The 14,286-nt window shown below is 54.4% G+C and overlaps 2 protein-coding genes across 6 annotated transcripts in view; one reads left to right on the top strand and one right to left on the bottom strand.

Annotated features, from left to right (window-relative positions):
* The window catches only part of LOC143805114 (multidrug and toxin extrusion protein 1-like), a 148,481-nt gene extending 142,436 nt beyond the window's left edge, over positions 1-6,045 (top strand). For all 5 annotated transcript variants that reach the window (XM_077283986.1, XM_077283989.1, XM_077283988.1 and 2 more), the window contains 9 exons: positions 465-578; positions 724-791; positions 941-1,049; positions 1,235-1,310; positions 3,489-3,558; positions 3,847-3,979; positions 4,531-4,625; positions 4,700-4,784; positions 5,133-6,045. In XM_077283986.1, coding sequence (XP_077140101.1) covers positions 465-578; positions 724-791; positions 941-1,049; positions 1,235-1,310; positions 3,489-3,558; positions 3,847-3,979; positions 4,531-4,625; positions 4,700-4,784; positions 5,133-5,332 — 950 coding nt within the window. In that variant the 3' untranslated portion in view covers positions 5,333-6,045. The remainder of the gene's footprint in view (positions 1-464; positions 579-723; positions 792-940; positions 1,050-1,234; positions 1,311-3,488; positions 3,559-3,846; positions 3,980-4,530; positions 4,626-4,699; positions 4,785-5,132) is intronic.
* A 118-nt stretch (positions 6,046-6,163) lies between these two features.
* SSNA1 (SS nuclear autoantigen 1) lies at positions 6,164-14,281 on the bottom strand. The gene is made up of 3 exons (XM_077283990.1): positions 14,137-14,281; positions 8,493-8,692; positions 6,164-6,372 (listed from the first exon to the last, which is right to left on the bottom strand). The coding sequence occupies exons 1-3, from the start codon at positions 14,279-14,281 to the stop codon at positions 6,274-6,276; spliced, it is 444 nt and encodes a 147-aa protein (XP_077140105.1). The 3' UTR covers positions 6,164-6,273.
* Positions 14,282-14,286: the final 5 nt, after the last annotated feature.

The following is a 14,286-nucleotide window of genomic DNA, read 5'->3' as shown; positions in this document are numbered from 1 at the left end:
TAAATTGAACTCTGTTTTTAATGTTTACCATTTGCAAGATCTCTGGTTGCTGGCAGTGAATGGAAACGCTACGGCTTACATCATGAGTTGACGAAAAGGCTCTGCTCACATGTGCATTATTTCCAGATTTTTGTTCCGAAGATGGATGTGCCGGACACCCTGCATGCGGGACACCATAATGGGGTCAGCCTGGTTTCCACCACGGTGTTTGGTATTTTTGGCCAGATCTGTCATGAACAAACCGAAACCTGACGAGACCCAACACATCTCACAGTTGAGGATTTGTTACAATGGCTTCAGTCTAAACAATCCTGTGAGATAAACAGGTGGCTTGTGCTGACGGTTGTTGCAGTGTATCAGTGCAGACACTGACAGATTACCATGGTTTCCATTCACTGACATCACACATGAGAAATGAATATAAAATTACATGGTGAATGGGGCCTAACTGCAGCTTTTCCCAGGGTGGTCCATGGCCTGCTTTGAGGACTGGGGTCCCTTCATCCGACTCGCCATTCCCAGCATGCTCATGGTCTGTATAGAATGGTGGGCATTTGAGATTGGAACCATATTGTCGGGTAAGTTCCAGAAGCCCCTCCGTAGTCGGATGCTTTGCTTTCTCCTTGGGATAAGCGGTGTGCGCTGTATACCAGTGTGTATGCCAATCCCAGAAGGACCCTGTAATAATACATAGCGGGCTATAATGATTCTCCATCCCCTCAGGGGTCCTCAGCATGGAAGATCTCGGGGCTCAAACAGTTATCTATCAGTTGGCGATCATTGTCTTCATGGTAAGGACCCACATTCTTTTCTCTCATCTTACCCTCGTCTGTATAATCCCCTGCCATGATTCATGAGAAGCAGCCCCTAACTGAGGGTCCACACGGGGCAGAATCCGCTGAGGTGGGTCTTATAATGCTGCACTATTTCTGCTCTACAGGTGCCAATGGGGTTCGGCATCGCGACCAGCGTCCGGGTGGGTCACGCCCTCGGGGCAGGAGACATTGTACAAGCCAAGAAATCCATGCTTGTCGCCATATCAATGACAGGTAATGAAGAAAATAGCTGCACAAACATCACACACAAGGACACAGCTGTCATCTGAAACACTCTGTGCTGCTGTGGCTTCTGCCACATATCCGCAGCTGCCATCCCACCTTTCCACGATCCTTGCACTGTCCTTACTAATGTAATCATATTTACAGTCTTCTGAAATAGCCTTTTTTTGCTACAGAATTCTGTGCCCTGATCTCTAGCATCCTGCTACTCAGCCTGAAGAACGTGATCGCCTACATATTCACTTCAGATGAGTAAGAGGGGCGCTGTTCCTTTAAACGTATTATCACAAGACATATAATATCCAAGCAGATATACCGCCATGGTTTATGCTTCAGTCTGAAGCCTGCTCTGATTCTTCAGTGCATGCTGTCTATAAAGCTTGACACGGGAAACAGTCAGCAAGCTATGGCTCTACAGCGCTTTCACCCCGAGACCTAAAGATGTTAGGGTACTGTCACACAGTGCAATTTTGATCGCTACGACGGCACGATCCGTGACGTCGCAGCGTCGTATGATTATCGCTCCAGCGTCGTAGACTGCGGTCACACTTTGCAATCACGGCGCTGGAGCGATGCCGAAGTCCCCGGGTAACCAGGGTAAACATCGGGTTACTAAGCGCAGGGCCGCGCTTAGTAACCCGATGTTTACCCTGGTTATCAGCGTAAACGTAAAAAAAACAAACAGTACATACTTACATTCCGGTGTCTGTCCCCCGGCGTTCTGCTTCTCTCCACTGTGTAAGCACCATAGCCGGAAAGCACAGCGGTGACGTCAGACGTCACCGCTGTGCTCGCTTTCCGGCCGGCAGGCGCTCACAGTGCAGAGAAGCTGAGACGCCGGAGGACAGACACCGGAATGTGAGTATGTACTGTTTGTTTTTTTTACGTTTACGCTGGTAACCAGGGTAAACATCGGGTTACTAAGCGCGGCCCTGCGCTTAGTTACCCGATGTTTACCCTGGTTACAAGCGAACACATCGCTGGATCGGTGTCACACACAACGATCCAGCGATGACAGCGGGTGATCAAGCGACGAAAGAAAGTTCCAAACGATCTGCTACGACGTACGATTCTCAGCAGGGTCCCTGATCGCTGCTGCGTGTCAGACACTGCGATATCGTAACGATATCGCTAGTACGTCACGAATCGTACCGTCGTAGCGATGAAAATGGCACTGTGTGACGGTACCCTAAGTCTGTGCTACATTAGATGAGTTCACATAATCAGTGCAGGATCAGTACTGTATGTACTCAGTGACTGCACCAGCAGAATAGTGAGTGCAGCTCTGGGGTATAATACAGGATGTAACTCGGGATCAGTACAGGATAAGTAATGTATGTACACAGTGACTGCACCAGCAGAATAATGAGTGCAGCTCTGGAGTATAATACAGGATATAACTCAGGATCAGTAATGTAATGTATGTACACAGTGACTGCTGCAGCAGAATAATGAGTGCAGCTCTGGAGTATAATACAGGATATGTCAGGATCAGTAATGTATGTACACAGTGACTGCTGCAGCAGAATAGTGAGTGCAGCTCTGGGGTATAATACAGGATATAAGTCAGGATCAGTAATGTAATGTATGTACACAGTGACTGCACCAGCAGAATAATGAGTGCAGCTCTGGAGTATAATACAGGATATAACTCAGGATCAGTAATGTAATGTATGTACACAGTGACTGCTGCAGCAGAATAATGAGTGCAGCTCTGGAGTATAATACAGGATGTAACTCAGGATCAGTAATGTAATGTATGTACACAGTGACTGCACCAGCAGAATAGTGAGTTCAGCTCTGGGGTATAATACAGGATGTAACTCAGGATCAGTAATGTAATGTATGTACACAGTGACTGCACCAGCAGAACAGTGAGTGCAGCTCTGGGGTATAATACAGGATGTAACTCAGGATCAGTAATCTAATGTATGTACACAGTGACTGCACCAGCAGAATAGTGAGTGCAGCTCTGGGGTATAATACAGGATGTAACTCAGGATCAGTAATGTAATGTATGTACAAAGTGACTGCACCAGCAGAACAGCGAGTGCAGCTCTGGGGTATAATACAGGATGTAACTCAGGATCAATAATGTAATGTATGTACACAGTGACTGCACCAGCAGAATAGAGAGTGCAGCTCTGCAGTATAGTCGAGCATATTTGTATATGTAAAGATGGAGACACCCTTTAAAGAGAGAAGTAAGGTGTGTTTTATGTATGAGGGTGTGAAGTACAATTATAGAGAGTAGTCGTAGAATGTAAGTCCGCAAGGACACGGTCCTCTCCCCTCTGTATCAGTCTGTCATCGTAAATTTGAGTACTGTAAACTATATCTGTAACTCTGTATGTAACCCCTTTCTGATGTACAGCACCATGGAATTAATGGTGCTATATAAATAAAATGATAATAATCTCTGTCCTATAGGTATATAGTGAAGCTGGTCAGCTACGTTCTTCCTATATATGCTGGGTGTCATCTTCTTGATGCATGTGTGGTGAGATTTTTTTTTTCTTTATAAATGCAGATCCCACAACTTCTTGTCCGGGCTGTGGCCATCCTTTAACAATATCATAGGGGCATTGTGCAAGATGATGATGGACATTGATCTATACTGACCCAAATAATGCCCTTGTAATAAAACTACACTTGTTACAATTAAGAACAGAAAGTTTTGTCATGAGGTCAGAGTAAACACAAAGACGTTTCATCCATTTGTTTATCTTTGATGCCAGATTATTGTAATTTGATGATGATTCGTTCTGTATTGTGTCTTTTCTTGTAGGCCACATGTTCTGGCGTTCTGCGTGGCACTGGAAAGCAGAAAATCGGGGCCATTTTTCATGCTGTTGGCTTTTACATCATTGGTCTTCCGGTGGGAATCTCTCTGATGTTTGCGGCCAAAATGGGAATAAAAGGTAATCCCTTTTTTTTTTACGGAATTATTCCATGTATCCCTCCCTGGTACATCATCTTACAACATGTGTCCTCCATTCGCAACCAAAGCTGCATTTAGAGTCCTACTCAGTGATCTCGTACAGACTGTAGCTTTGCTACCAAACATGGGGTCCTAAAACTTAAGTGTAAGATTGCGACTTTCCTGTGAGCTCCCGCAATCTACCACACTCTGGGATGCAGATTTGTATGCGAGTGGAGGATATGCATTTTGAGTTGAAGACTAAGAGTAAAAGCAAGGTTTCCCTTTAAATAGATCACTTTATAAAAGAGGCCTAATGTAACTCTCACATTGAGCTCCCACATTCAACTGAACATCAGCAACGTTTTACATGCAGCTCTTGATGTGAACAGAGCATCAATGTTTTATGTAAATAAGAATGTAGAAATGGAGCTGCCCTTTAAGCGCCTCACATTGTAAAATATTGATATTCTATGTGAGGAATGTAGAAAACACAAGCTGAAGTATCAGTATGGCTGCCAATGATATCACCGCTGCCTTGCTTGGTCCTAGGGTTCTGGATCGGGATCCTGCTCTGCGGTTTTCTGCAGATCATCATTTTCTTAGTCTTCGTATTCAAGATCGACTGGGAAAAGGCGTTACAAGAGGTCAGCGCCCGCGAGGTGTGGTCGAGCTCGGCCGTGATGTGTGCTGTAACTTCACCACCCTATTCTTATTTTAGGCACAAGCCAGGGGCAAACAGAGGGTCTGGACTACACAAGACGTGCAGAACACGGCGGCCATTTATCAGGGAGCGGCCATGATCGGTACGTAAACTACAATGCATACAGTCGTCCTTTTCAGTCAAGTTGCGAAAATTTCCAATGATCCCGAGACAAATCTGGTCCTGGGGGGAAAGCTGGGTGACAAGCAATGTATTCACTGGTTCCTGAACATAGGGGCGTTGTTACCTGGGGGGGGGGGGGAGGGAGGTTGGGGTGTCATCGTTGCTGAACCCTACCCTACTGCGTAGCAGGCTTGTGCCGAGCCTGGGGGGACAACTTGCCAGTAATGGTGGCCATACTGCTTGTCATATTTGGGTGGAAGACAATATGTTGCCCCTCAAGCCCTCGCTTTTTACCATCTCGCTCCTGACCATTTCCTAAATTTTACAGAACTCACAGAAGAGCCCAGAACCTTGAGCTCCACGGCCACAGAAAGTGACCAGAGGCCGGACCCCTTGCAGGCCGACTTCCCACACCCTGGAACCTGCAGCCCCTTATCCAGGAAGCAGCTGTTCCTGCAAAGATCTTTAATTCTCCTCGCCTCGCTCACTGTACTAATGATTGGGATACTAATAAGGCTTTGTGTATGAGCACAGCTCCGGGAACTAAATGCAGCCCGTGATTAAATCCACGCTGTCCAGGGAGGCAGCTCCTAGGTAAGACGCACACCTTCCTGGTGACACTGGCAGGGTTTGGACCCATCCAGACAAAAAGTGCAGCGGGCAGGAACGCAGGACTGCGCCAGGCATCCAGTGAGGTTTTATCATGGTGCAATCACAGAGCTTTATTTTTGCTGAAAATAAATTATATGCCAAGTCTCCAGCATGGGGAAGAATCACGGAGCCGTTCCCGCATCACTGCATTGTACACCTTGTATTTCTAGTCATCACCATTGTCAAGATCTCGGCTTGCTGTAAGAGCGACCATTCTTACACTGTACCCAGGACTGAAAAGCTGCTCAGACCTAATCTTCTCTGATGGCCGCTACCGTCGGATCCAGTTTACAAATTGTTTTTTGCACTAATACATTGCAGCAAACTATCAGAAAATAAAGGAGATGTGTGCTGGTAATGTGATTATCTGGACTGGATATGTATAAATTTATTCTAAACCCTCATTTACCAGATTTTAGCTTTCTGTCGGGGAATAGAAACACCCATATTTACATCCAGAGACTGAAATCAGAACAAGCGGTGTATTAAGAAAAAAAAAAAAAAAGCTTGGGAACTACAACACTGAGAATGTCCTGGCAGCCTACAGCCACATATGGACAGATACTGAATATATTAGATGTATCACCGAGTGTACTGGCATTAATATAACGGGGACTAATAAAGAGGGAGACTCAAGGGTTACTACAAAGGGGAGAGCTCTCCACATACCAGCATTGAGCTCCCACAGAACGGACACAGATCCCAGGCTCCTCTGTAGGCTGCGCCATTTTTATTATATTACAGCTCAATATAAAAATACTATAATACACTAACTGTCATCTCATCCCCTCACCCCATAAACATTCCGTCCGGCCTGGTCACGTGCTGGGGGCATTTCCTCGTACATCAGTGGCTTTACCAAGATTACCCGCCTCCCTCTTGAGGACGTTCAGTAAAGTCTGTGAACTTTCCAGGATCTGTAATAAACCCAGAAAGAGAAGCTGAAGACTCAAATATCTGTTTCATGTGATGATCCCATAAGAATATAACCGCTATAATACTGCCCACAATGTACAAGAATATAACCACTATAATACTGCCCCTATGTACAAGAATATAACTACTATAATACTGCCCCTATGTGCAAGAATATAACTACTATAATACTGCCCCTATGTACAAGAATATAACTACTATAATACTGCTCCTATGTACAAGAATACAACTACTATGTTACTTCCCCTTGTGTAGAAGAATATAACCACTATAGGGAGTTCTGTCACACCAGCGTTTACATCGGACGAGCGCAATCTGATTTTAATGGGGCAGTGGTGATGCAGGTTTTTTTTCATGGACAGAAGCTGTCAGTGTTAAAACAAAAAAAAACAAAAAAAAAAAAAACAAACCAAAACAGGATGCTGCAATTTCACTTTGAAATCGTATGCCACTCGCCCATTCTAGTCTATAGGTGCAGAAATCATCAGACTGCACTCGGATGACATCCAAGTGCAGTCCGATTTCCACGAACTCACACAATGGAGAAGATGGGAGATATTGTGCCCTCCATCTTTTCCTCACAGTGTGCTATGGTTCTCTTGTCTGAGAAAATCAGATTACACTATGCGGACACTGATCAGAATGTCATTTGCATAACACGTCAACAAAAAAAAAAAAAAATTTTCTGGTGTCCAAAATATTTTAATGAATTTGGGGTATTTTTGGGGTGCTGATTCTGAATATGCTATCAGTTTTGCCAGATTGGCTCAAGTTTTTGACATTTTTGGTATCTTATTTATAGCACTTGTTGGTAAATGCGACGCATCATCTCATTAATTTCTTTGGATTAGTACTTGAACTGAGCAGTTCTCAATATAGTTTTGTGTTAATTAGTGTTCTAAAAGTTTGTTCATAGCTTGATTTTTGCACTAACTTTATGTTGTTGTCTGTTTTCCAGTGAAAAGCATGAACTCATCAAGAAGTTGTCTTAACGATCCAGACTCATTCTGTTACATTTGTGGTGAATACACACTGCCAAAACATAGAAGAAACATAACAGACTTCGTAAAAAAAGTGTATTTTGCCTATTTTGGCGTTATGCTTGGGGACCAAGACAAGTTTTGGGCACCACACATAGTGTGCAAAGCATGTATCGAATTATTACGAAAATGGAGCAAAGGACAAAGAAAAAGCTTCAAATTTGGTGTTCCAATGGTGTGGAGAGAGCCAAAAAATCATCATGATGACTGTTATTTCTGTGCAGTGCAAGTGCAAGGATTCAATAAGCATAAGAAACGAAAATGGGAGTAACATGGAATCTGCAAGAAGGCCTGTCCCTCATTGTGAAGATGTGCCTGTACCTGTGTTTACCATAAATAACAGTCATCATGATGATTTTTTGGCTCTCTCCACACCATTGGAACACCAAATTTGAAGCTTTTTCTTTGTCCTTTGCTCCATTTTCGTAATAATTCGATACATGCTTTGCACACTATGTGTGGTGCCCAAAACTTGTCTTGGTCCCCAAGAATAACGCCAAAATAGGCAAAATACACTTTTTTTTACGAAGTCTGTTATGTTTCTTCTATGTTTTGGCAGTGTGTATTCACCACAAATGTAACAGAATGAGTCTGGATCGTTAAGACAACTTCTTCTTGATGAGTTCATGCTTTTCACTGGAAAACAGACAACAACATAAAGTTAGTGCAAAAATCAAGCTATGAACAAACTTTTAGAACACTAATTAACACAAAACTATATTGAGAACTGCTCAGTTCAAGTACTAATCCAAAGAAATTAATGAGATGATGCGTCGCATTTACCAACAAGTGCTATAAATAAGATACCAAAAATCTCAAAAACTTGAGCCAATCTGGCAAAACTGATAGCATATTCAGAATCAGCACCCCAAAAATACCCTAAATTCGATGAAATATCTTTGGCACCAAAAATGCTGTTGACCAGTGTAATCGGCCAGGTTCTCTAGGAGGACAGAATCTACAGCCGTCTGACCATAGCCTCTCCGTTCTATTCTTGTACAAGTGGGCAGTATTCTCTGTTGTGCCCACAGTATATGACGATGCCTAGTGCTAGTCTCTACCTTCATGTATGCAGCCTGAGTTTCGGCAATGGTTTTATCGAACTCATTCCGAGACGCCATTTTCCTGGCGAGGCTCTCGTTGACCCTGGACAGATTTTCGGTGAGGACCCGGATATCGTTCTGCAGTTTGTTCTTCTCCTCCTCCTCTTGCTGGATCTGTCGGTTCAGTTCGTCCCTTTTGCTGCAGAGATCTTCAACACCTAATCATCAGGGAAGACAAACACTGAAGTGGGGACACGCACAGGAGCGAGGGTACAAGAGGGGGATGACTTGTGGGCGTGGCCACAATTTAGGTGCCCATCATACACGTCTACAGCAACAAAGGAGGCTTCTTGGAGGGGTCAGTGGTTATCATGGGGTCAGGTTTCATTCGTCAGCAATGTTCAATCCCTCAGAAAGCCGCAAAGAATCATCACAAATGTCAAAGCCCAGAAGCAGGGAGAGGACAAGGTGCAGGTAGGGGGGAGAGGGGAGGGCGACGGCGCAGGTAGGGGGGAGAGGGGAGGGCGACGGCGCAGGTAGGGGGGAGAGGGGAGGGCGACGGCGCAGGTAGGGGGGAGAGGGGAGGGCGACGGCGCAGGTAGGGGGGAGAGGGGAGGGCGACGGCGCAGGTAGGGGGGAGAGGGGAGGGCGACGGCACAGGCCCAGGGAGAGGGGAGGGCGACGGCACAGGCCCAGGGAGAGGGGAGGGCGACGGCACAGGCCCAGGGAGAGGGGAGGGCGACGGCACAGGCCCAGGGAGAGGGGAGGGCGACGGCACAGGCCCAGGGAGAGGGGAGGGCGACGGCACAGGCCCAGGGAGAGGGGAGGGCGACGGCACAGGCCCAGGGAGAGGGGAGGGCGACGGCACAGGCCCAGGGAGAGGGGAGGGCGACGGCACAGGCCCAGGGAGAGGGGAGGGCGACGGCACAGGCCCAGGGAGAGGGGAGGGCGACGGCACAGGCCCAGGGAGAGGGGAGGGCGACGGCACAGGCCCAGGGAGAGGGGAGGGCGACGGCACAGGCCCAGGGAGAGGGGAGGGCGACGGCACAGGCCCAGGGAGAGGGGAGGGCGACGGCACAGGCCCAGGGAGAGGGGAGGGCGACGGCACAGGCCCAGGGAGAGGGGAGGGCGACGGCACAGGCCCAGGGAGAGGGGAGGGCGACGGCACAGGCCCAGGGAGAGGGGAGGGCGACGGCACAGGCCCAGGGAGAGGGGAGGGCGACGGCACAGGCCCAGGGAGAGGGGAGGGCGACGGCACAGGCCCAGGGAGAGGGGAGGGCGACGGCACAGGCCCAGGGAGAGGGGAGGGCGACGGCACAGGCCCAGGGAGAGGGGAGGGCGACGGCACAGGCCCAGGGAGAGGGGAGGGCGACGGCACAGGCCCAGGGAGAGGGGAGGGCGACGGCACAGGCCCAGGGAGAGGGGAGGGCGACGGCACAGGCCCAGGGAGAGGGGAGGGCGACGGCACAGGCCCAGGGAGAGGGGAGGGCGACGGCACAGGCCCAGGGAGAGGGGAGGGCGACGGCACAGGCCCAGGGAGAGGGGAGGGCGACGGCACAGGCCCAGGGAGAGGGGAGGGCGACGGCACAGGCCCAGGGAGAGGGGAGGGCGACGGCACAGGCCCAGGGAGAGGGGAGGGCGACGGCACAGGCCCAGGGAGAGGGGAGGGCGACGGCACAGGCCCAGGGAGAGGGGAGGGCGACGGCACAGGCCCAGGGAGAGGGGAGGGCGACGGCACAGGCCCAGGGAGAGGGGAGGGCGACGGCACAGGCCCAGGGAGAGGGGAGGGCGACGGCACAGGCCCAGGGAGAGGGGAGGGCGACGGCACAGGCCCAGGGAGAGGGGAGGGCGACGGCACAGGCCCAGGGAGAGGGGAGGGCGACGGCACAGGCCCAGGGAGAGGGGAGGGCGACGGCACAGGCCCAGGGAGAGGGGAGGGCGACGGCACAGGCCCAGGGAGAGGGGAGGGCGACGGCACAGGCCCAGGGAGAGGGGAGGGCGACGGCACAGGCCCAGGGAGAGGGGAGGGCGACGGCACAGGCCCAGGGAGAGGGGAGGGCGACGGCACAGGCCCAGGGAGAGGGGAGGGCGACGGCACAGGCCCAGGGAGAGGGGAGGGCGACGGCACAGGCCCAGGGAGAGGGGAGGGCGACGGCACAGGCCCAGGGAGAGGGGAGGGCGACGGCACAGGCCCAGGGAGAGGGGAGGGCGACGGCACAGGCCCAGGGAGAGGGGAGGGCGACGGCACAGGCCCAGGGAGAGGGGAGGGCGACGGCACAGGCCCAGGGAGAGGGGAGGGCGACGGCACAGGCCCAGGGAGAGGGGAGGGCGACGGCACAGGCCCAGGGAGAGGGGAGGGCGACGGCACAGGCCCAGGGAGAGGGGAGGGCGACGGCACAGGCCCAGGGAGAGGGGAGGGCGACGGCACAGGCCCAGGGAGAGGGGAGGGCGACGGCACAGGCCCAGGGAGAGGGGAGGGCGACGGCACAGGCCCAGGGAGAGGGGAGGGCGACGGCACAGGCCCAGGGAGAGGGGAGGGCGACGGCACAGGCCCAGGGAGAGGGGAGGGCGACGGCACAGGCCCAGGGAGAGGGGAGGGCGACGGCACAGGCCCAGGGAGAGGGGAGGGCGACGGCACAGGCCCAGGGAGAGGGGAGGGCGACGGCACAGGCCCAGGGAGAGGGGAGGGCGACGGCACAGGCCCAGGGAGAGGGGAGGGCGACGGCACAGGCCCAGGGAGAGGGGAGGGCGACGGCACAGGCCCAGGGAGAGGGGAGGGCGACGGCACAGGCCCAGGGAGAGGGGAGGGCGACGGCACAGGCCCAGGGAGAGGGGAGGGCGACGGCACAGGCCCAGGGAGAGGGGAGGGCGACGGCACAGGCCCAGGGAGAGGGGAGGGCGACGGCACAGGCCCAGGGAGAGGGGAGGGCGACGGCACAGGCCCAGGGAGAGGGGAGGGCGACGGCACAGGCCCAGGGAGAGGGGAGGGCGACGGCACAGGCCCAGGGAGAGGGGAGGGCGACGGCACAGGCCCAGGGAGAGGGGAGGGCGACGGCACAGGCCCAGGGAGAGGGGAGGGCGACGGCACAGGCCCAGGGAGAGGGGAGGGCGACGGCACAGGCCCAGGGAGAGGGGAGGGCGACGGCACAGGCCCAGGGAGAGGGGAGGGCGACGGCACAGGCCCAGGGAGAGGGGAGGGCGACGGCACAGGCCCAGGGAGAGGGGAGGGCGACGGCACAGGCCCAGGGAGAGGGGAGGGCGACGGCACAGGCCCAGGGAGAGGGGAGGGCGACGGCACAGGCCCAGGGAGAGGGGAGGGCGACGGCACAGGCCCAGGGAGAGGGGAGGGCGACGGCACAGGCCCAGGGAGAGGGGAGGGCGACGGCACAGGCCCAGGGAGAGGGGAGGGCGACGGCACAGGCCCAGGGAGAGGGGAGGGCGACGGCACAGGCCCAGGGAGAGGGGAGGGCGACGGCACAGGCCCAGGGAGAGGGGAGGGCGACGGCACAGGCCCAGGGAGAGGGGAGGGCGACGGCACAGGCCCAGGGAGAGGGGAGGGCGACGGCACAGGCCCAGGGAGAGGGGAGGGCGACGGCACAGGCCCAGGGAGAGGGGAGGGCGACGGCACAGGCCCAGGGAGAGGGGAGGGCGACGGCACAGGCCCAGGGAGGAGGACGGGAAGAAGGGGGGGAGGACGGGAAGAAGGGGGGGAGGACGGGAAGAAGGGGGGGGAGGACGGGAAGAAGGGGGGGAGGACGGGAAGAAGGGGGGGAGGACGGGAAGAAGGGGGGGAGGACGGGAAGAAGGGGGGGAGGACGGGAAGAAGGGGGGGAGGACGGGAAGAAGGGGGGGAGGACGGGAAGAAGGGGGGGAGGACGGGAAGAAGGGGGGGAGGACGGGAAGAAGGGGGGGAGGACGGGAAGAAGGGGGGGGAGGACGGGAAGAAGGGGGGGAGGACGGGAAGAAGGGGGGGGAGAGGATGGTAAAGGGGGGGAGGATGGTAAAGGGGGGGGGATGGTAAAGGGGGGGGAGGATGGTAAAGGGGGGGGAGGATGGTAAAGGGGGGAGGATGGTAAAGGGGGGGGAGGATGGTAAAGGGGGGGGAGGATGGTAAAGGGGGGGAGGATGGTAAAGGGGGGGGGAGGATGGTAAAGGGGGGGGGAGGATGGTAAAGGGGGGGAGGATGGTAAAGGGGGGGGAGGATGGTAAAGGGGGGGGAGGATGGTAAAGGGGGGGGGGGAGGATGGTAAAGGGGGGGGAGGATGGTAAAGGGGGGGGGAGGATGGTAAAGGGGGGGGAGGATGGTAAAGGGGGGGGAGGATGGTAAAGGGGGGGGAGGATGGTAAAGGGGGGGGAGGATGGTAAAGGTGGGGGGAGGATGGTAAGGGGGGGGGAGGATGGTAAGGGTGGGGAGGATGGTAAAGGGGGGGGAGGATGGTAAAGGGGGGGGGAGGATGGTAAAGGGGGGGGGAGGATGGTAAAGGGGGGGGGAGGATGGTAAAGGGGGGGGGGGAGGATGGTAAAGGGGGGGGGGAGGATGGTAAGGGGGGGGGGGGAGGATGGTAAGGGGGGGGGGGAGGATGGTAAAGGGGGGGGGGAGGATGGTAAAGGGGGGGGGAGGATGGTAAGGGGGGGGTGGGGGAAGGACAGGAAGGATGACGGCACAGGTCCAGGTATGGGGGAGGACGGGTGGGGGAGGACGGTAAGGATGACGGCACAGGTCCAGGTAAGGCTACTGTCACACTAGCGTTTTTTGCAATCGGTTGCAATGCGTCGTTTGGCCGAAAAAACGCATCCTGCAAAAGTGCTTGCAGGATGAGTTTTTTCCCCATAGACTAACATTAAGCGACGTATTGCGACGGATTGACACAAGGGGGGGGGGGGGGCGTTCGGGAAGGATGACGGCACGGGCCCAGGGGGGGGGGGGGGGGAGAACGGGAAGGGTGACGGCACAGGCAAGGGGGGAGGATGGGAAGGGTGACGACACAGGCCCAGGTAAGGGGGGAGGATGGGAAGGGTGACGGCACAGGCCCAGGTAAGGGGGGAGGATAGGAAGGGTGACGGCACAGGCCCAGGTAAGGGGGGAGGATGGGAAGGGTGACGGCTCAGGCCCAGGTAAGGGGGGAGGATGGGAAGGATGACAACACAGGCCAAAGTAAGGGGGGAGGACGGGAAGGATGAAGGCACAGGTCCAGGGACGGGGAAGGTTCACGGCACAGGTCCGGGGGAGGGGAGAATGGGAAGGGTTACAGTGCAGGTCCAAGGGGGGGGTGGAAGGGTGACGGCGCAGGTCCACAGGGGTGGGGGGGATGGACGGTAGGGGTGACGGAGAAGGTTCAGGGAGGGGGAGGGCAGGTCTGGGGGGTGAAAAGGAAAGGGGGCTCATGCAGGTCTGTAGGAGGGAAGGGGGACAGCACGGGGGGCAAGGTGCAGTTCAGAGGAGACGAGGTTAAGTACAGGAGGGTGACGGCGCAGATCTGGGGGGTGAAGCGGACGGGACGGGGTCACAGTGCAGGGGGAGAGAGGATAGGTTCAGGGGTGATGCGCATGTCAGGGACAGGAAGGAGGTCGGGTGCAGTTACAGGAGGTGAACAGGTGAAAGTGCAGAACTTCAGAGGCGAGGTGGGTCACATTCCCGGGTTCCGCCATGGCGGCTTCTCACATTTCACCAGCTCGTTGTTGTAGGTCTGCAGCGCGGCTCCCTGCTGGGTCATGGCTCCTGAACTAACGACGGCTCGCCCCCTCCCACAGCACAGCTCCGCCCCTTTACCAGTCACAAACCTATAAGAAGCGAAGACGCGCATCATGTGAC

The sequence above is a fragment of the Ranitomeya variabilis genome, chromosome 2 (genome assembly GCF_051348905.1).
Source record: "Ranitomeya variabilis isolate aRanVar5 chromosome 2, aRanVar5.hap1, whole genome shotgun sequence".
Lineage (NCBI taxonomy): Eukaryota > Metazoa > Chordata > Amphibia > Anura > Dendrobatidae > Ranitomeya > Ranitomeya variabilis.
The sequence above is the reverse complement of the archived record's forward strand: the minus strand, read 5'-3'. Positions and strand labels throughout refer to the sequence as shown.